Genomic DNA, 20079 nt, shown 5'->3' on the forward strand with positions numbered 1-20079 from the left:
CTGGGTCCCCAGGGGCTGAGCCTGAGAGGCTCCCACGAGGTGGTGGGCTGGCCTGACCATTGCAGGTCACACCCAGGCCCCTCAGGACACCTGCCTCCAGGACCCCAGTCTGCCCGTGCTCCCCTCACCTGGAGCAGTCAGGAATGGAGGACACCCAGGGCTGGGAGTCCTTTATGATCAGGTCAAGGAGGAGGCCCAGCCATGTTCCTAGCTGTCCCAAGGATACCTCCCTTGCCCCCCTACTTTCTGATCACAGGCATTGGCCTGTTTGAGCTTGGGTCTGAGCCAGGCTTCTTGGCCCCTTTGACCACACCTCCCCTCCCCTCCTAGGCTCCTGGGGTCTCAACTTTCCAAGGCTCAAGGGCCAGCCTGGGCTCCAGGGGAGCAAATCCCCCCACTTAGGCCCCAGTCACTGGTGCACACACACCCCTCAGGGTCTGCATTCCTGCCTCCTCTTGGAAGGGTCCCTAAAGGGGCTTCACCTGGGGCTCTGTGGCCTGGCGTGAACAGCTGGGGACAAGGAAGCAGGGCCCAGGTTCCCACCCAAGGCCTCTGCATTTGCTGGGGGTGGGGGGGTTCTCATTGGCCTGGCCCACCCACTGCAGGTTTGGCCCAGCCCCAGCAGTCCCCGTTGCACTGCCCTGGCCAGGCCTGAGTGGAGTTTTACCAAATTATTAATTAAAGGCACAGGCATGCGGCAGCTCTGACATCCAAATGAATAACACACTGGGTAATTAGGAGAGGTGTCAGGGAAATGATGGAGCATGGCCCGCTATCCCCAGTTCACCTCCCTGGGAAGCAGGAGCAACTTCTCCGTTTCCTGCCACGATGGGCGGTACTGGAGGCGGGGTAGGGAGTGCAGGCCAGAGGGGCCAGGGCACAGCTGTTGCCTGTGGACAGGGCTGGGTCCTCCCCGGTCTGGTTGCTCTCCACCCAACCGGGAGAAGACCTGGGAACAGGGCGCAGAAGGCGGGAGGTGGGCTAATGGAAGAAGGATGTGGTCCCAAGACAGATAGGCAAGCCGACCTGGAGCGACTCAGAGAGAAAGAGAGAGACTGGGGGAGACCGCTGGAGGCCCGTGGCGGGGCAGGGGAGGAAGGATCCAGACCCGAGTCCAGCACACTGGGGGTCCTGCCCTGGAAGAAGAGACGGCTCCCTAGGCCCTTCCTTGGGGCTGCAGGGGCCTGATAGAGAGCAGGCTGGAGTAGTTTTGTCTTTTAGTTACTTAAATTGCACTGGTGTTTTGGTGGTGGTTTTTTTTTTTTTAAATCAAGGTTATAAACGTACATAGTTTAAATAGTCAAATAGTTCTATAAGACTTGTAACGAAAACCCAGTAGCTCCTTATTCACCCACCCCTCTCCTCTCCTGACTTCCCCTGCTCAGAGGCAAAATTTTGTTATTTTAGTTTTCTTTGGTGTGGGGGTTTTTCATATTTACTTCTAAATAACGTGCTAATGCTGCCTTTCTTTTTTTTCTTTTTCTGTTTTTTTTTAGATTTAGAAATTATCCATTGACTTTCTGCCATGGAGGTTGAGAGTTTGTTCCTTCTCACGTAGCCTCTCATACACTTTCCTTCCACCCATCTTCTCATTTTCATTGAATCAGAATTCAATGTCTGTGTTATTCTTTCTTTGCACATACTGTTCATAGCTGAGTAATGTAATGTAATTACATCTCCTTTTTTGTACAACCTCTTGTTTTTCCTACACGTGATAATTGCCTCATGTTTTGGATTTGGTTTATTTTCTGTGTATCCATTACTTATTCCCAAACCCTGCAATGAAATATAAATCTCTTTTTGGTACATTCAAAGCATCAGGCCATCTTGAATTTATTTTTTTCTCAGAGCCTGTGGTAGCCAGCTTCCAAGATGGCCTCCTGGGGCTGGTGTAGCCCTATGGCCACCCTGAACCAGGTCCGTCTGTATGACCAATGGAGGTGCATAAGTGAGGGTGTGTCATTTCTGATACTAGGCCTAAAATACATTGGGACTTTTGTCTTGATGGTGCCCCCTCCCTCTCTCTCCCCCCTCATCATTCACTTTGAGAGAAGTCAGCTGCTGTGTTGTAAACTGCTCTGTGAAGTCCACGTGGCAGAGAACTGAGCCCACCTGCCAGTCACCATGTGAGGGAGCCATCTTGGAAGTGCACCCTCCAGCCCTGCTCAAGCCTTCAGATGCCCCCAGCCCTGGCTGTCATCTGACTGCAACCTCATGAGAGACTCTGGGACAGAACCAGCTAGCCAGTCTGCTTCCAGGTTCCTATCCCTCAGAAACTGTGAGATAATAGACCTTTGTTCTGGAATAATATTTTTATGCAGCAAAACATAACTAATACAGAGCCACTCCTCCCATACCCACCTGTCCTGGTTGCCTTGTATACCTGATTCACATCCATCACCAGGGACCTCTCTCCACCCTCATTTTGCTCCGGCTCCTTGTTATAATGGTATGCGTCATCTAGTGTCTTCTTGAGAACTACAACCCCACCCTAGCCCCACCGTAGAAACTGGGGAGACCTTGGAAAGGGGCTTTTTTAAGTACCCAGAAAAGTCCTTGTTTCTAAGGCACAAGGACACCACGACGTCTTTCAGGAGTCTGTCAGTAACCTCAAGATGGGCCACATTGTCCTGTCTCTCCCAGGTGGGTGAGAAATCTGTTCCCTCCTCTGGGCCTGCAGCGCTGTGTGGGGCAAGGCCACCGCTGTCCACGGTGCTGAACTCAACGCCGTCATGTTGGCCTCGGGTGCCAGCCCCAGATGCTGGGTGGCCTCGGCTCTAGCTTTCCTCCTCTTCCACCCAGATCCCCTCTGTCCAGGCCTCACCTTTCTGCACTAGGCTGTCTTCCTGCTCAGGGCTCCTTCTCGCTCTTGTAAGCAGACCCCACATGGGCTCTGCAGACAGGCTTGAATCCTGAAGTAAGATCCTCCAGGTGCTTGAGCTGAGAACTCTCCAGATTACATGTGACAGAAGCAAACTTAAACCACCTTAAGCAAATAATAGGGGCTTGCTAGTTCACTCCAGGGCAGAGCTGGCTGTGAGTGGCCTGGCTGCAACATACGTCTGCCCTCTCCCTCTGTGCCGTTCCCAGGGGGCCTCCCCTCTGGGTGCTGGATGGCTGGCAGCAGCCCCAGCTTACTTTCTCCCCTGTGGTGTTCCCAGGCAAAGTGCAGCCTCTATCCTAAAGGCTCCATTCAAAGCCCCAGGCCCTGGGTCCTGGATGGACTGTTATCACTGCTTAATGTTATCACTGTGGCTGGAGGGGAGGGGGGACCATGTGTGCCTGGAGCCGGGGAGTGGAGTCAGCCACAGCATCTCACGGAGGGGCGTTCCTCAGTGGGCAGAGCACTGTCACCAGAAGAAGGCACACCTGGTTGGGGAAACTGAGGGGAGGGGACCCCAGGCTCTCTGAGGATGCTCTGTTCCCAAGGCCCTAAGAAAGCACCGTCTCTTCCCAGCAGTGCCCCATCTTGTCTCCGGGCAATTCTCTTCCCATACCAGCAGGGAATGGCATGATTAAGGCTCCATTATTAACTTGCCAATCTTATTTCTGGGGCACAGATGCTGACGGCTTAGGGGACCCAGTTGGCATATAACGAGGTCTCTGTGACAAATTACTTGGGTGTCAATTAACTATCTAGAGAAATGTCAAGCGGGATCTGTCATGCTGGTGGTGAGGGGCAGCCAATTAACCCGGAGTGGTTAATCCAATCCACGCAATCGCCTGCCTCAGCCTCCGGCAGGGCTGGGAATGAGGAAAAAGGCCTAGGGTGTGGGGTAGGCGGGGCCTGGCCTCCATCTCCCTGGGACACACTTCTGCAGTCACACTGGGGTGCTCAGCACATGGCTCTTGCCTTGCAGCCTGACTCTGTCCATTCTTTCATTCATTCCAAAGCCACCTGCTGGGTCAGGCCTGAACTGGTCACTGCTGGTCAGGGGGTGGGACAGTGCTGGGGAAGGACAAATGTTCAGACAGGTGTCCATGACTTGCGTGGTCTCCACAGGATCCAATATGGATAAGAGTATCCTCAGGGAAGGGTAAACTCTAAAGGGGTGAGGGCAGGGCAGGGAGGTGAAGGAGGAGTGGCCAGGTCCCGGGTGGCAGTCAGGTGGAGGGCACCCAGGACAGCGCAGACACAGAACAGTACCCCGGTCCCAGTGCTCGGAGCCTTTGGCAATCAACTGGCAGACCTGAGCACAATCCAGCTACCCGACTCTGAGCCATAGGACTTGGAGACAGTTTCTTCAAACTTTTCTAAACCTGTTTTCTCACCTGTAAAATGGGGCTAAAAGCCCCCAGTTCCCAGGAGTGTTGTGAGAGCGAATGGGGCCCTGTGTAGACATGCCTGGCCCAGCACAGGTGCTGGCTGAATTTGCATCCCCCTCCTCCTCCCTGCAGGTGAAGCCTTGGTCCCCAGCTCACTAGTGGGAGGCTCAGATGGAGCATGTGCTGGGGAGAGGCACAGGATGAGGCATGCAGCCTGGGAGGAGAAGGGCATCCTGGAGGGGGTGGTGTGGGCTGGCCAGCGGGCCCACAGGCAGACACGAAGCTGAGGGGCAGGGTTCAGGGACTCTGGCTACCCCACACGGTCACACCATGCCATTTGGGTTTTGCTTGTTTTCAGGAAAGCACACTGGTCACCTGGAGGTGGGTCCCTCTGGTGAGGACCAGTGACCATGCTCTGATCCCACCCTCTTTCCATGCCTCTGCCCGCACCATCCCCCCACCTGGCCCGCCCCTCTGGTAGTGGTGACCCCCCCCCCCACCCCACCCTGTGGTAGCCCCCACCCCATGTCTGCTCGGCAGGTGATTGGCAGCTGCCACTTCCCAGCCCCCCAGCTACAGCGCCTCATGCTTATTCATGACACTGACATATGGCACCTCCGTGGGGGGGGGGGGGGGATCGGAGGGAGCTGCCAATTGTGAGAGTGCAGCGTGTCCCCATTCGAGCCCTGCTGAAGGAAAACAAACGCAAGATGTGAGGGGAGCAGAGGCGGCCTGGGGGCGTGCGTGTGTGTGCGTGTGCTTGCCTGCACCGCGGGGGCGCTGGGAGGAGGGGAGGAAAACAAAGGGTGAAGGTGGGGGAGAAAGGGAGGCTGCAGGGCTTGGAAGTGAGCTTTGTTTGTCATGGCTTCTGCCATCTCAGTTAACGGGGTCCTCAGAGGCCAAGCTGTCCATCCCTCTGCCCCAGGCAGGCCGGCTCACACCAGCCTAAGACCCCTTTCACCTCGCTCCCCCTCACCTCTCACATGGGACACTGGGCTAGAGGCCGTGAACAAGATAAGGGCTCAGCAGCCAGCAGCCCCATTTGCAGATCGTTGAAATGTTCTAATTCTTTCCAGAATCAGGCAAATTTAGCTAATGTCAAGCCAGAGTCCATAGGGCTCCAGACTTAGCCAATTTATTTTCCTGTTTTTATTGAGGAAGAGTATGTGCACCACCCCCCAGCAGTTCCCCTCCCCCAGGCTGGGCTGGCCCTCCAGTGCTCTGCTGGCCACCCACGGGCTACAAAGCTCTGTTCCTTGGCTGGGGAGGGCAGAGCAGAGACAAAGGCCGAGCTCTCGGGGTCCTCAGCCAGCCCCTCCTCCTGGACCCAGGGCTGGAGGCTGCTACCATGGAAACGAGGCTCTTTGCCAACTGGCCACGTGCATCCTGCAAACAGTAGGTGAGTCCAGGAGTCAGTGGGTCCAGGAACTGTGACCACCTCCCAGGAGGCCCAGCCCTAGGGTCCCTTGACCCTGCTCTGCCATCTACCCCCATTGGTTGTAAGAACTCAGGAGAGAGAGAGAAGCTTGCTGAGGGAGCCTTGGGATGAGGCTGGGGCCACGAGAGAGTGAGGAGCCCCATGAGGCCCAGCCGAGGGTCCCACACTTGTACAGGAGCTGGATGCTCTGAACCCTCTTCCACAAGCCTTCACACGCGCTTTGTGCAGTGGCTGACCCTGTGGGGTCTGTCCATGGAGTCCACCAATCCCCTCACTTTAGGCCTTCCCCAGGGAGTCAGGGAGCTGTAGAAGCCTGTCCCCCAAGGGTGCAGCCTGCTAGAGAGCTGCCCATCCAGCAACTCCCTCCCAGGACACTCTGATTCCGGCCTCGGACACCCTGGTCCCCAGCCCTGGTAGGCTGTCTGGGTGTCCTGACCCCCTCCTGGCCCAGCCTTGGATGAGGGGCCCCTGCCCCAGCCAAGTGTCACGTGAGCCCTGCGCCAGGCTGGCATGCTCTCGTCCGGCAGGCGCAGGGCCGCTGCGCTTCAGGCACCGCTGTACATAGAGGCATCTGCTGTTCACTGTCTCCGGGCAGATGGGCTGCCAGTGAGCTAAGTGTGTGCGGGGGAAGGGGTGCCATAGGAACCCCTTCCCGCGGTAGCATGGGGGCGGGAGAGGCAGGCGCCTGCCTAGGGAGAGCGGGGAGCACACAGGAGGGAGGGGCTAGGATCGCATGGGCTCCCCGTTTGGGGTGAGGCCTGTGGTGCTGGTTCCTGGGCAAGGAAATCCCAGCAGGACCGCCGAGGGGAAGGGAAGCCTGGAAGCACTGGCCGAGGCAGGGATCCCCCTGTCACCACTGGCTGGCTGGCCTTGGGCAGGTCCCTTTCCTCTCAGGGCCTGAGGGAATGAGTTTGGATTGTCTTCAGGATGCCTTCCAGTTCCTAAACCCTGAGCTTCGGCAGGATGGGGGCAGCCTGCCATCTGAGGGACCTCCTGTGTGGCAGGGGAGGCGGGGACGACACACCAGCACAGTCTGCTGTGGCTCCTAGAGAGGTTAGGGTAGCGCTGTGTGTCAGGTGAGGTCACTCTGCTGATCACTCTGCAGAGTGGGACTCAGCGCCGGCTTTTGCAGCCCTGCCTGGCCGCAGCGGGAACCACGCAGTGTGGGTCCCGGCAGGTGATGGGGGCAGGATGCCGGCTGAGGTGGGAGCCCTGCCCTGATACAGACCTGGCTGCCCCAAAGCCCAGCCTGCTGGACCTGGACCTGGGGCCCATGAAGGGGGAAGTGTGGGAAAGTCGACAAGGAAACAGCCCAAGACCACCGACAGCCTCGGAAACGCACCCATGGGGCAGCAGGAGGGCCTAGGGCAGGGGTGGGGGAGGTCCACTGGGCAAACCCCAGAATCCTGCTCTGGGAAAACCTAAAGGCTCCTCATTCATAATGATGGTGAGCAGAGCCACTGGGGCCTGGCTCAGCACCCCCTCGTGTGCCAGATGCCACCCTGAGCACTTGGCACCGTGGCCTTCAGTAATCGGCCCAGTAGCGGGGGAAGCAGCCATTACCCCACTAGACAGGGGTGGAGACTGAGGCTTAGAAAGATTACGTGGCTGGCAGAGGCCTGTGGGCCAGTTGGTGGCTGAGCTGGGAATGGAGCCCGAGGCCAGCTGGCTGCACAGCCCTGATGGTCAGCTCGACCCCCTGGGCACCCTGCTGCTAGGTGCCTTGACCCTCCACAGCTCCAGAAGCCCAGGGGAGAGTGCCAGGTGCCTGGTGTCCCCTCCTCCTTCCTCCGTCCCTGGGAGGCCCCCACCCCACCCCTGCAGCCGCCTCCACCCGCCTGGCTGCAGTGTGACTCAGCTCAGCTGTTCCTCAGCCACTCTGCTGGCTGGTGCTTGCCTTTCTTCTTCTTTTCCAACATGTGACATTGCCACTGTGCTGTGGCACAGTGACTGCCTCTGCCCAGGACTGTCCGTGGTGGCCCCAGCTTGAGGTGGCCAAGGTGGCCGGGTGGCCGGGCCTCACCCCCAGACTCTGGTCATGGGCAGAGAGACTGTCACCTCCAGAGCAGGCACAGTCCTCACCTTAGTTCCGCCTGACTCGGGCACAGTGCCAGGGGACACCTGTCCAAAGTCACCCTTCGCAGCTGCCTCAAGGACCTGTGTCCTTGACATTGTAGGTTGGGCATCAAGAGGCCAGAAACCCTTCTAGGGAGGGTAACCCGGAGGGGATGGCCAGAGCCCCACTTTTCAAGAAAGGGGTAAGAAATGGAGAGATGTGTCCTGGAGAAGACTGGGGCAGGGGCATTGCCCATTGCCAAGGCGGGGGTGGGGGGGGTGAGTTACATGAAGAAGGAAGGGCTTTCCCTCAATGAAGGAAGACTCCCTGATACTTGGGACTGTCAGTGGAATTCGCTGTTTTGTTAGGTGGTGAATTCCCTGTTCATAGGAAGATTGAAGCTGTGACATGGACAGGATTCTTCATGGGGTTGAGCCCAGTGTGGTGGAGTTGGTGGGAAGAGCATTAAAAGCTGGCGTTAGACATTTCGGGTTTGCGTCTCAGGTTTGTGTAAACTCAGGCAAGTCATTAAACCTCTCAGAGCCTCAGTCTCCTCTTCTGTAAAATGGGATTAGTATCTCCTTCACAGGCAGTAGTGAGGATCCCAGGAGACAGTGTAGGATAAAGGGCAGTGTAAACTGCAGAGTGCACACAGATGTTTTATATTCTGGTTCTGACTCATGCATCTTGCATCTTGAAGGTTCTCCATCTCTGAGAGCATTTTCTGCTAAGCATGGTAATGAGCCCCACCAGAAGAAATGGCCCAAACTCCAACAGAGAATTTGGGGAAGAGGAAAGGAAGCGCTTTGGGAGGTGGGAAGTCAAAAGATGAAGGGATTGTGGGACCCACCCTTCCCCTTGGGCAGGAGGGGCAGGGCAGCTTCTCCTCCCTCCTGGACTTGGAGATCTTGGGGGTCTGAGGCGCAGGGGGGCCTGCGAGCCCTCAAGGAGATGGGGTGTTCATGATGCCTGGCCTTGGGGAAAACACGATGGGGATACGGGAGGTGGTGGGAAGCTCTGTCTGGGCAGCCACAAGCTGACTTGGGGTTTGAGTAGCAAAAGGAGATTCGACAGCCCCATGGATGCTGGGCTGGGGCAGCTGGTTTCTCCTGCCCGAACGTCCCTTTGCACCTCACCTCTTCCTCTTCTTCCTTGCTCCCTTCTCAGTGCCCATTTCTCATGCCTCTTGGAGTGGTTGAATGGCTGGGTGCCCAAAGATGGAATCCTAGAACCTCAGAACGTGACCATACTTAGAATAGAGTCTTTGCAGATATAACCAAGTTCAGGATTTTGAGATGAGATCATCCTGGATTAAAGTGGGTCCTAAATCCAGTGTCAGGTGTCAGAAGAGAAAAGCAGAGGGAGATTTGAGACTTAGACCCAAGAGACGACCGTGTGAAGTTGGAGGCAGAGACTGGAGTGGTGTGCCCACCAGCCAAGGAACACTAAAGATGGCCAGCAGCCACTGGAGGCTGGGAGAGAGGCCTGGGACGGTTTCTCCCTCAGATCGCAGCAGCTGCTGGGAGTTTGGGCTCTGTGAACTAAAAGGGGTTCTGGGGTGGCTGCTACCTTGCTGGTGTTCTCTGACTCCCTTGCAGTTAGAGTGGGGGAATGTGACCTGGGCTCCGCCAACCAAGAGTCACCTGAACAGACTGACTCAGAAGCAGCCAACACCAGAAAGCAGATCCCCCCCCGCATCTCTTTTCTAGCAACGGTGAGGGTGGAAGGTCCTGGCTTCTGGGCAGCAGTGCCCTATCACGCGTGGGCTGCTGGGTCTGTGCCCAGTGGTGGAGGCCGTGTGGTTGGGGCCTTGCTCCTGGGCGTGTGGCCACTGAGCAGAAACTTTCTTTGCCATTAAGCTAGCCAAAGTGTGTCCTGCTGGTTGTGAGCGGTATAAGGGGTAAGGAGACCTCTGTCCATGGGGCAGGGAGTTCATGCCCCGGAGAGAAGCTCCTAGAAGCCCTTCTCCTGCTAATCCTGGCTGGATGAGAGCCGAACTCTGCCCCAGGGACTGTGGGAGTGGAGCTGGCCGAGAGGTCCATGGGGATCAGGAGGAGGAAACACAGCCTGGGCTGGAAGCACCGCGGTCAGGACAAGGTGGCCCCCACTTTCCCCACAGCTTTTCCCTGGGCCTGGCACCCACTCTCCCCCCTCCATCCCTCCTCAGGGCCCCTGTCCTCCCTCCCTCTGTCCTCCTTCTCTCCCCTACACCCTTCTTGGAAATGAAGTCATCTAGAAAAATAATCAAAAAATAGAAAGGAAAAAAAAAAAGCTAAGAAAATGGGATTTTTTTCCCCTTCAAACATTTGGTAAGACACCTCCCACACGGATGAGTGTCCACCGGGGCCTGTTTTTGTCCGAGGGAGACTCGGGCTTGAACGCCTTGGGTGGTGTAAGCCAGGTGGGCCTCCCGACTCCCCACCGTGGGGGTCCGCGCTGGGCCTCTTGCTGCAGACCGGCCAGGGTCAGCCCCTGAAGCCTGAGACCCCAGGTGATGCCTTCAGCAGAAGGCCCACGAGCCCCTGAGGCAGAGGCAGGGTGGGGAGAGAGGACAGGAGGGTTCAAGTTCAGGGGGGAATATTAGCTCCTAAGTGAGGTCTCTGCCTCCAGTCTCTCCCGTCTTCCCACCAGCCCACGCCTCGCCTTGCTGCAGAGTTCTCGTTTGTTTATTTATAATTTAAACTCAGCCTGCTTCTAAGAAGGCTCAAGGCACTTGCTAAAAAGCTGCTTCCGCGAGCTGGGTCGCGCTCCCTCAGCCTTGGGCTCAAAGACCATGGACACTAACCTGTTGCTCAGCCTGGCTCCCAGGACCCCCCGGCCCTGGCCCCCATGGCAGCCTGTCCCACCACCCGGTGTGCACCCGGCTTTCAGACACACCCTTCCAGGGCAGCTTGCTGGGGTGACCGGGCCTGGGGTGCCTCCTCCCATCTTGGAACCAGCCCCTTCCTCCCTGGCCCCTGTGGAGGGACCTGGGGACGTCGGTACCTCTCTTCTGCCCCTCGGCCATCTGTTCTGTCACAGTCACCTGGTACAGGCTGCTCCTTTTGCCCCCAACTGGATTCGCCCGGCCCTTGAAGGGGTGTGACCGAGTCACGTCACTGTTGACAACGATGGATGATACGGTGGTGAAGGAGGGGGCTCCCCTCTGCGTCTGGAATGGCATTAGGCCTGCGGTGCCATGTCTCTCGGGCATAGGTTCCCACGGTTGATGTAAAGGAAGGGAAGGGCCTGTGGGGGAAGGCTCGGCAGGGGAGCGCCTGCAGAGGAGGGCAGGGGCCACCCTGATGGTTTCGTCTGAACCCCAGGTAGAAGCCAAAGATGCCATTTTCTCATTTCTTCAGGATCCAGTGACCAAGTGCGACTCCATCCACCAGGGAGGGGCAGGGCACCCACCACAGTGAGGACCCACATTGCTGCACTTGGCGTCCTCATTCCGAACTTCCCAGCCCAGCTGGGCCTCAGGACTTCTTGCTTCCTGCAGGAGGGTCACCTTGATCCTGGGTCTCCCTTCCCTCAGCCTTGCATCTTTGGGCTCACTTTTCCATCTCGTGGCAAAACAAGCAAGCGTTGGCACTGCCCCGGCTCCTTCTCAGATCCGTGCCATCCCGGGCCAGATAAGGGGCTTACCAGGACAACTGGCAAACAGCACTTCATTTCTCCAATCCCCAGTTCCTCCTCTGTAAAACGGAGCTAATGACGCCAACCTCAGCCCTGCAAACAAGATGAAGCCCACTGAGCACACATTTGCTTCCTTCCCCTCTGAGAGCCTCAGTTTTCCCATCTGTAAAATGAAGCCCTCTCTCAGGCTGTAGATCCAACTCCTGCAGAGCAGGCTGGATGCCTCTGCCAGCTGGAGGGCGCATCATGGGCAAGGTGCGGGGGCTGCCCTCCTCTCCTACTATTTGCAGATTCAAGATCCCACTGGCCTGGCATCATCAGTTGTAACCAGTGTCCCTCCCTCCCTCCCTCAGCCTGAGCAGACACTGCCTGGCAGAAGGATCCCTGACAAGGAGGGCCCTCAGGGGTTGCCCTCAGTAAGCCTCAGTGGAAAGGGCAATGCCAGGCGGGCCATGCCAGGAATGCTTAGCCACTTGGCGATCACAGTAGAGTATGGCCTTCCCCTGGTTCCGGCTCTCCTCCTTGCCACTGCGTTCCATGGGGCCACAGATGCCCTGGCTGCGGGGGCTGAGGCAGACCAGATGTCCATTCCAGGCCACCATGCCCCATGCCAGAAGGACAGTGCAGCATGGCCCCGTGCTGACACAGCCCTGGAACCCTAGACTTTGGAGCTGAGAGGGAGGCAGGAGCAGGAGCCAGGTGGCTCCTCTCCTGAAGGAAACGCCTTTGAGCCACAGACCGGCCCAGCAGCATCTGGCTGCCGGGGTGGCCTGTGCCCTGCTCCCCACAAGGCTGGCGGCATATGGCTGCCCTGGCTCACCCAAGCCACACACCATGCAAAAAGCTCCTCTCCCAGTGCCCACACCCACAGGGAAGCCAGTTGTCTGGACACTTGGATGCAATTCTGGGCAGCCCTGGATGCTTGTCTGGCTTCCCGCTTGAGAAGCAGCATTGGGCCCTGGGAAGAGCACAGCCTTCTCAGCCACAAAGAGCTGGATCCCAGGAATCGCATCAGCACAGAGCAGACAACCAGTGATTGTCGTCCACAGTGCACACTTCACGCCAGAAGGGCCTCCAGGGACCACCGGGAGGAATTCCAGAGGCCCCACTCTGGACGCTGAGCCCACCCTCCTTACGCTGTGCCTCACACACCCGGCCTCAGCACTGCCCTCCGCATGGTGGTAATCACTCTCCTCTGTCCCACCAGACTGAGAGCCTTGAGGGCAGCACCAGACTTTCTCACCCAGTTCACCGAGCAGAGTGCCAGGCACGTGGGAGGGGCTGCCGGCACCAGCCAGCGACATCTGGAGCCCAGAGGATTCTGAGCTGAGGATGACGGTGTTTGGAGGATAGGGCTCCCTGAGATGCCTTGGGCCTCCTGCAGGAATGGGAGGCTACTCTTTGGGAGTGAGATATTGAAAGTAAGGCACTTGGCATGTGGGCAGTCAGCCAGTCCTGGCCGGTTCTCCTTCCAGAGAGGGTGACCCAAGGGATTCACCACCCTTCTTGGGAAGGAAAAGAAGACCCCTCTTCCACCTGCTCAGTCCACAACACTTACTGAGTACCTGCTCTGGTCTAACAAGACAAACTCTTGGCCATGGAGCTTTCAGACGACATATAAGTACATTATCAACTCTTTTGGATGGTGATAAGACCTACGGAGAAAAATCAGGGCAGGGAGTATGGGGAATATGGGGTGTTACTTTAAGCAGGTGGGTCACCTCACTAAAGAGGCGAGCATCCTGCTAACGTCTTGGGGAGGCGTGTCCCAGGCAGAAGGACCAGCAAGTCCAAAGGTGGGGTGGGGGGAGGGGCGGGGTATGGCGCAAAGTCAGTCAAGAGTCAAGCAGTCAGCGAGGCTGAAGTGGGGGAGCAGGGAGGGGGAGGCAAACGGGGCAGGGCCTTGACTCTCTTGAGGGAAGCAGGGCACCACAAGATGACACGGACTTAAGGGCGGAGCTGGGAGACCCGGCGAGAAGTTGGGCAGTATTCTAGGCGACTAAAGGTGGCCCAGACCAGGGTGGTCGCAGCGGAGGAGGGAGAAGGTTCCTGTTCTGGGCACGTTTCGGTGGCACAGCCAGCAGGGTCGGCTACCACATGGTACGCGGGAGTAGAGTCCAGGTGGCAGCCTAGGCCGGAAACTCTGCCCCACGCTCCCTTGGCTCGCGCCGACCGGAAGCCGCGAGGCCGAGCTCTCGCGGGAGCACCTCCCGGGCCCCGCCTCTGCGCTCCGCCAATCGCCGCGCGCCCGAGGGCGTTGCCGTGGCAACCCCGCCCGGCGTCTGGGTCCCGAGGTTCTGTCCCAGAGCGTGGCCTCCGGGCCTCGGTACCCAGGTCCACGTGTGGTCTGGGCGCCGCCGTTCCCGCGCTCGGGGTCACGGGCGTCCTCCTCCCCAGGGCGCCCTCTCAGGAGGGTTCGGGGGCAGGAGACCGCAGAAAGCCCAGTCGACCCTTTTAACGTTGTCCGAACATTTTACACCCACTGTCCCGGAAGTTGAGCCAAGGCTGACACCCACACCTCCTGGAGGGCTACCCCGCCTCCCTCGGACACCACCCACCCCGGAACATGCTCGCCGCCCCTTGCGCCCCCGTTTCCTCGCGGAGGAGCGGGTCGTAGGGAGAGAATGCCCCTAGGCTGCAGACTCTCTGAGGACGGGGACCCCGCCCCAACGCATCGATTGTCTAAGGAAGGAGGAATGAAAGCACGAGTATGAAGTAGTGTGAACTTGAGAGGGAGTCGTTGTTTTAGGTTCACCCAGAAATCCAACTCAAAGGAAAGTTACTGCAACTGGGGAAGAGTACAGTTGGCTGGAGAATTTGGTTTAAATATAAATAAATAAAATTTAAATTACATAACCAACACATGTTTGGTGTAAAACACGAAAGTATAAAAATCCTTGATCCCATCGCAAGATAAACCACTGTTGACACTTCAGAATATTTTCTTCTAGTCTTTTTTTCTCAATATATCGCATACACATTTTTTTTCAGATAAAATTTATGCATGTGCTGCAGTGCCCCATGGACCCTTATGTGTGAATGGGAATGGAGGCTCCTGATGTGATTGAAGGGTTTTCCCTCCCCAGTATCCCAGTTTCTCCCCCAACACACAAACAACACTCAAGGGCACACACATGTGCACTGATGCAGCTGATACCAGTGTAGCTTCTAGTTCCCAGAACCCCACCTTCCAAATGCAGAGGGGGTCCTGGGGGTGACAGCAAGCTCTCCATGCTCCATGTTTGTTTCTACAGTCCCAAGTTCTCTCCGCCTTCTTCTAGGTTAGGGACGCTGCGGTGGGAGACAGGGTCAAGATGAGGCTTGAGGAAGCCACCAATCCAGGTAAGGGAGGGAAATTCAAGCAAGCAGGCCTAACAGAGGGCTCCACCTTCCAGGTGTGAGAGGGTCCTGGGAGAAATAGAAGCAGCCAGGTCAGATGGGGAGGCAGCAAGGGGCCCAATACAAACACTTTGCCTCTGCCCTCCCTGGGGACCACTGGGCATGCTGTTGGACCAATAACCAAAGGAGGACCACACACACACACACACACACACACACACACACACACACACACAACACATGGTTTCACCGGACAAGGGGACACGTTGTAGCCTGGCACCTTGGAAGAAGCCCCCCAGCTAGCCCACCCTGCCGGGCACAAGTTGGAAGCAATGTGTATATGCACTGGGGCAGGGGAGGTGGATACACCTCCTCATCTGAGCTCCCTTCCTAACCTGGGGGCCAGTTATTCACAAGCCTGACCCCTTAGCCCTCCTGGCTGAGCACACACAGGGTCATGGGAATGACGTCACCATCCATCCAGACTGAAACACCAGACATCTGTGTAGAACCTCATGTCCTTGGCTTCTTGGTACCTGCAGGTGTGGATTGATTTTGTCTTTTCCACAAAGTCTTTTTTTTTTTTTTTTTCCTTTGGCCACTCTTTAGTTCCCCAACCAGGGATCAACCCAGGCCCTTAATAGTGAAAGTGTGGAGTCTTAACCGATGGACCGCCGGGGAATTCCCTCCACAAACTCTGTCTTAAAGGGTGTCTTGAATGTGGTGGCCCCTCTGCTCAGAAAGGGGGTGGGTAGGCGCCTCTGCACCGTCCACTAGAATGCTCGTCTCCCTGGCTGCCTAGAGCTGATGCAAACAGCCCTGTGTAGCTCACCACAGCTGAATTCTTATCTCAGAAGCCCCTTAGAAAGTGGTTCCGGGACACAAAGGCCATCCGTGTGCTCTCGTCCTCCCTTCTTCCCGCGCTGGAGGCAGAAGGAGCCACCTCCCCCACCGAGTAGCCACAGGGAACGCTGCTCCACATGCGCTCCAGACAGAGCCTCCTGATGGGTCTTCCAGAACATTTCTTTTGAAAATCGCGGCACACTTCTCTGCTTAAAACCATCCAGTGGCTTCCCGTATGATTCAGAGTAAAACGCACAGTTCTTTCCATGGCGTATGAAGTGTCAGTTACCTTCCATCCAAGGACCCCCAGGAACACAACTGCAGTGGAATGGAGTGATGGCAACAGCACACCGGGGGGAGCTGGGGTGTGTGTCCGTAGGAGGTGTTAGGAAGGACTCTGGAGACGGGCTTGTGCTGGGGAAACTGGGGCTGGGGTAGAGGCCGTCAGGAAGCAGGGTTGATGCCACAATCGGGTATCTTAATAATTTGTGTCTAGAAGGCAGGAGAACCGAGCAAAGCTTAGGCTGAAATTGGTAAATCCACGCCAATCAACAAGGAAAGGGGACCAGGGCCCATTTTTAGGTCTGGACAGTGTCCACGTTCTGTGTTCAGATATGACTGCAGAGGCCTCTTGTCTCTGTCTCCATCCATCTCAGTCACAGAGTGGCTGTGTCTGATGACAGTGACATTGGTTGTTTTTTTTTTTTTTAAGATTTATTTATTTATTTTATTTATTTTTGGCTGCATCGGGTGTTAGTTGCAGCACGTGGGATCTTCGTTGCTGCGCATGGGCTTCTCTCTAGTTGTGGCATGCGGGTTTTCTCTTCTCTAGTTGTGACGCGCAGGCCCCAGGGCTCGTGAGATCTGTAATTGTGGCGGGCAGGTTCCAGAGTGTATGGGCTCTGTACTTTGCAGCGCGCAGGCTCTCTATTTTAGACGTGCGAACTCAGTAGTTGTGACGTGAGGGCTTAGTTGCCCCGCGGCATGTGACATTTAGTTCCCTGACCAGGGATCGAACCTGCATCCCCTGCATTGTAAGGCAGATTATTTACCACTGGACCACCAGGGAAGTCCCGACAGTGACACTGTTGAGCCATGCAATTGTCAGCACAACACCGAGGCCAGGTGTTTTTCTCCTTCTCAAGCCCCTGTGTGACCTGACCAGCCCCCCAACCCCTGCCCGCCTCCAGCTCTGTGCTTTCCTGCCATGTCGCTGCCCCTTCGGGCCCTCTGCCCAGGAACCCTTCCCTGTCCCACCTCACTCTCTGTCCCTTTATCCTGCTTTGAGCTCTCACCATTGCCTTCCCTTCTGCTAAGGGAATCCTGCATCCTCTGGTCCCCCCTCATCTCTTGCTCATCTCCCCAGGCCGCCACCAAATCCACAACAGGGAGAGTCTGGTCACACGCCAGGGTGTCACAGTACTGGGGGCAGGGGATGGTTCTCGGGGGCAGCTCTTGTCCTCCCAAAGCACTCGGGCGTTTTCCGGGGTTGGTGACCCCACTCTGCGCTGCCGTCTCTGCTGCAGCACTTAGAGACCCAAGCTGGCTGTGGTGGGTGTGTGACATGCAGAGGCAGTTTTGACCAGACGGCTTCTCAGCCTTCCCTTTCTACTGCCAGATGCCAAGGGGCCAACAGTCTGGTGACCCTGAGCCCTAAAGAGCAGAGAAACTGGAGCTCGGAGACCCTGCCCGAAGCCGGTCTGGCTCTTTCTGCTGGCGGCATAGACCCCACGCTAGCCAGGGTCGGCTCCTGATGTTCCCAGCCCTCCAGCCTTGGGGCCTCCCATTCCTTTGCTCTTAAAACAGAAGGACGTTAGTCCCTCCATTCATTTCTTGGGTTGCCATAATAGGATACCACAGACAGGGGAGCTTCAGACAATAGAAATGTATTCCCTCACAGTCTGGAGGCCAGCAGTCTGAAATCACGGTGTCAGCAGGTTGGTTCCTTCTGGAGGCTCTGAGAGAGAATCTGTTCCAGGCCCCTCCCCAGCTTCTGGTGGCTGCTGGCGATCCTTGGCATCCCTTGGCTAGTAGACACATCATCCAGTCTCTGCTCTGTCTTCACATGACCTTCTCCCTGTGTCCCTGTGTCTTTGATAAAATTTCCCAATCTTTGAATTAGGGCCCCCTCTAATCCAGTAGGATTGCATAACTTGATGACACCTGCAAAGACCCTATTTCCAAATAAGGTCACATTCACAGGTTCTGGGTGGATATGAATTTTGGGGGGACACTACTCACCCCAGTACAGCCCCCATTCATATAAGGTGGAAAACCCAGAGTCCCATGAGGATCCCCACATTTCTCTGGGTCATCTGCCTTCACGTTCCCTGCTTCTGCTGCACCCTCGATGCGGGGGGGTCTACACTGGACACCACCCAACTTCTTGGTTTGTGCAAAGCATGGTTCACATGGGCCCTTCTGGGAGCAGACGTTCACCGGTGTTTGGGGTGACGGAGCAACTCATTACAGATGACAACACAGGCATTTCTGGCCAACTGGGCTTTCCCCCTTTGGCCTTTCTCCACCCCGTCACGTCTTTTCTCTCCCCAGTTCTCTGTTCTGCAGATTCTCACCTCTTCTCTCCCAGGATGTCTGTGAAAACCACAGTCCCTTTTGCTGCTGTGCAAGCAGCTCCCTTCACCTTTTCCTTCCTGCCTCGACCCCTGCAGGCAGGGGAGAGGGTGAGTTCCCCTTCCAGACTAACAAAAGCCATTGGTGTATTTTCCTAAACTGAGTCAAGCCAGCCTGTGTCATGTACCAGCTCCCCTGGTGCATGAAAGCAGTTGGTTCTTATTTCAAAGAGCGTTTCTGGTTTTTTTCTTCTTTCTGCATCTGCACTAACATTCTGTGATTCTTAGAGAACCAGAATTCTGAAGAGTAAAGCCCAGAGCCAAGAATGTTCAATCCAGAAGGGGCTTCTAGGAGGAAGGAAACAGACACGACCTCTGCCCACTGGGGTTCTGGGTTGGGGAGACTCGGAGCTGTGCAGACCAACTGAGCACGGCTGGCACTGCCAAGGGAACACAGGTGCAATGAGACAGGATCACAAGGAGGACTAATTTACACCGGGCAGGGGATCAAAGATGAGTAGGATTTAGTCTAGCAAATTATTTCTTGGATATGACACCAAAAACACAGTGCAGAGGCGGCTTTGACCAAAAAATAGCTAAGTTGGACTTCATCAAAATAAAAAACTTTTGTGTGTCAAAGGGTACTATTGAGAGTGTGAAAAGACAACCCACAGTATGGGAGAAAATATTCACAAGTCATATATCCAATAAGGGATTGATATCCAGAATATATAAAGAACTTCTATAACTCAACAACAAAAAACCAAGCACCCAATTTTAAAATGGCCAAAGGGTTCAAAAGGACATTTTGCAAACGAAGATACACAAATGGCCATAAGCACATGAAAATCAGTATATCAGGGACTTCCCTGGTGGCGCAGTGGTTAAGAATCCACCTGCCAATGCAGGGGACACGGGTTCGAGCCCTGGCCCGGGAAGATCCCACATGCCGTGGAGCAACTAAGCCCATGTGCCACAATTACTGAGCCTGTGTTCTAGAGCCCGCAAGCCACAACTACTGAGCCCATGTGCCACAACTACTGCAGCCCGCATGCCTAGAGCCTGTGCTCTACAGCAAAGAGAAGCCACCGCAATGAGAAGCCCGCGCACCGCAACGAAGAGTACCCCCACTCACCGCAACTAGAGAAAGCCCACGCACAGCAACGAAGACCCAACACAGCCAAAAAAAAAATAAATAAATTTATTTTAAAAAATCAGTATATCACTAACATTTTGTGATATCACTAATCATTAGGGAAATGCAAATCAAACCCATGTAAGATAGCATCTCACACTCATTAGGGTGGCTACCATCGAGTAATAACAACAGCAGAAATAACAAATATGGGTGGAGACGTTGGAACCTAGTACGCTGTTGGTAGGAATGTAAAATGGTGCAGCCACTGTAGAAAACTGTGTGGCAGTTCCTCAACACCCATACATAGAATTACCATATGATTCTACTCCTAGGTATATATACAAAAGGATTGAAAGTAAGGACTAAAACAGATACTTGCACACCCATATTCTTAGCAACACTATTCACAAAAAGGTGGAAACAACTCAAGTGTCTATCAACAGGTGAATGGATAAATAAATGTGGTCTATCCATACAGTGGAATATTATTCAGCCATAAAGGAATGGCATTCTGACACAAGCTGCAAGATGGAGGAACCTTGAAAACATTATGCTAAGTGAAAGAAACCTGACCCAAAAGGACAAATACTGTATGATTCACTTATATGAGGTCCCTAGGATAGGTAAATTTTGAGAGACAGAAAGTAGATTAGAGGTTACCAGGGGTTGGGGGAGGGGGTCGGGAGTTAATGTTTAATGGGTACAGAGTTTCTGTTTGGGGTGAAGAAAAAGTTTTAGAAATAGTGGTGATACTTGCACAACATTATGAATATAATCAATACCAATGAATTGTACACTTAAAAATGGT

At 55.5% G+C, this 20079-nt stretch overlaps 1 protein-coding gene across 8 annotated transcripts in view; it reads left to right on the forward strand.

The window, feature by feature from the left end:
• The window catches only part of ENDOV (endonuclease V), a 32199-nt gene extending 23473 nt beyond the window's left edge, over positions 1-8726 (forward strand). For 6 of the 8 annotated variants that reach the window (XM_068530798.1, XM_068530801.1, XM_068530802.1 and 3 more), the window contains one exon: positions 2055-2364. In XM_068530798.1, the coding sequence (XP_068386899.1) occupies positions 2055-2218 (164 nt within the window). In that variant the 3' untranslated portion in view covers positions 2219-2364. Of the gene's footprint in view, positions 1-1496; positions 2365-8460 lie in introns of those variants that run through there. The other 2 variants (XM_068530797.1, XM_068530799.1) reach the window with 2 other exon arrangements.
• The last annotated feature ends 11353 nt before the right edge of the window (positions 8727-20079 follow it).

The sequence above is a fragment of the Eschrichtius robustus genome, chromosome 20 (assembly GCF_028021215.1).
Source record: "Eschrichtius robustus isolate mEscRob2 chromosome 20, mEscRob2.pri, whole genome shotgun sequence".
Classification (NCBI taxonomy): domain Eukaryota; kingdom Metazoa; phylum Chordata; class Mammalia; order Artiodactyla; family Eschrichtiidae; genus Eschrichtius; species Eschrichtius robustus.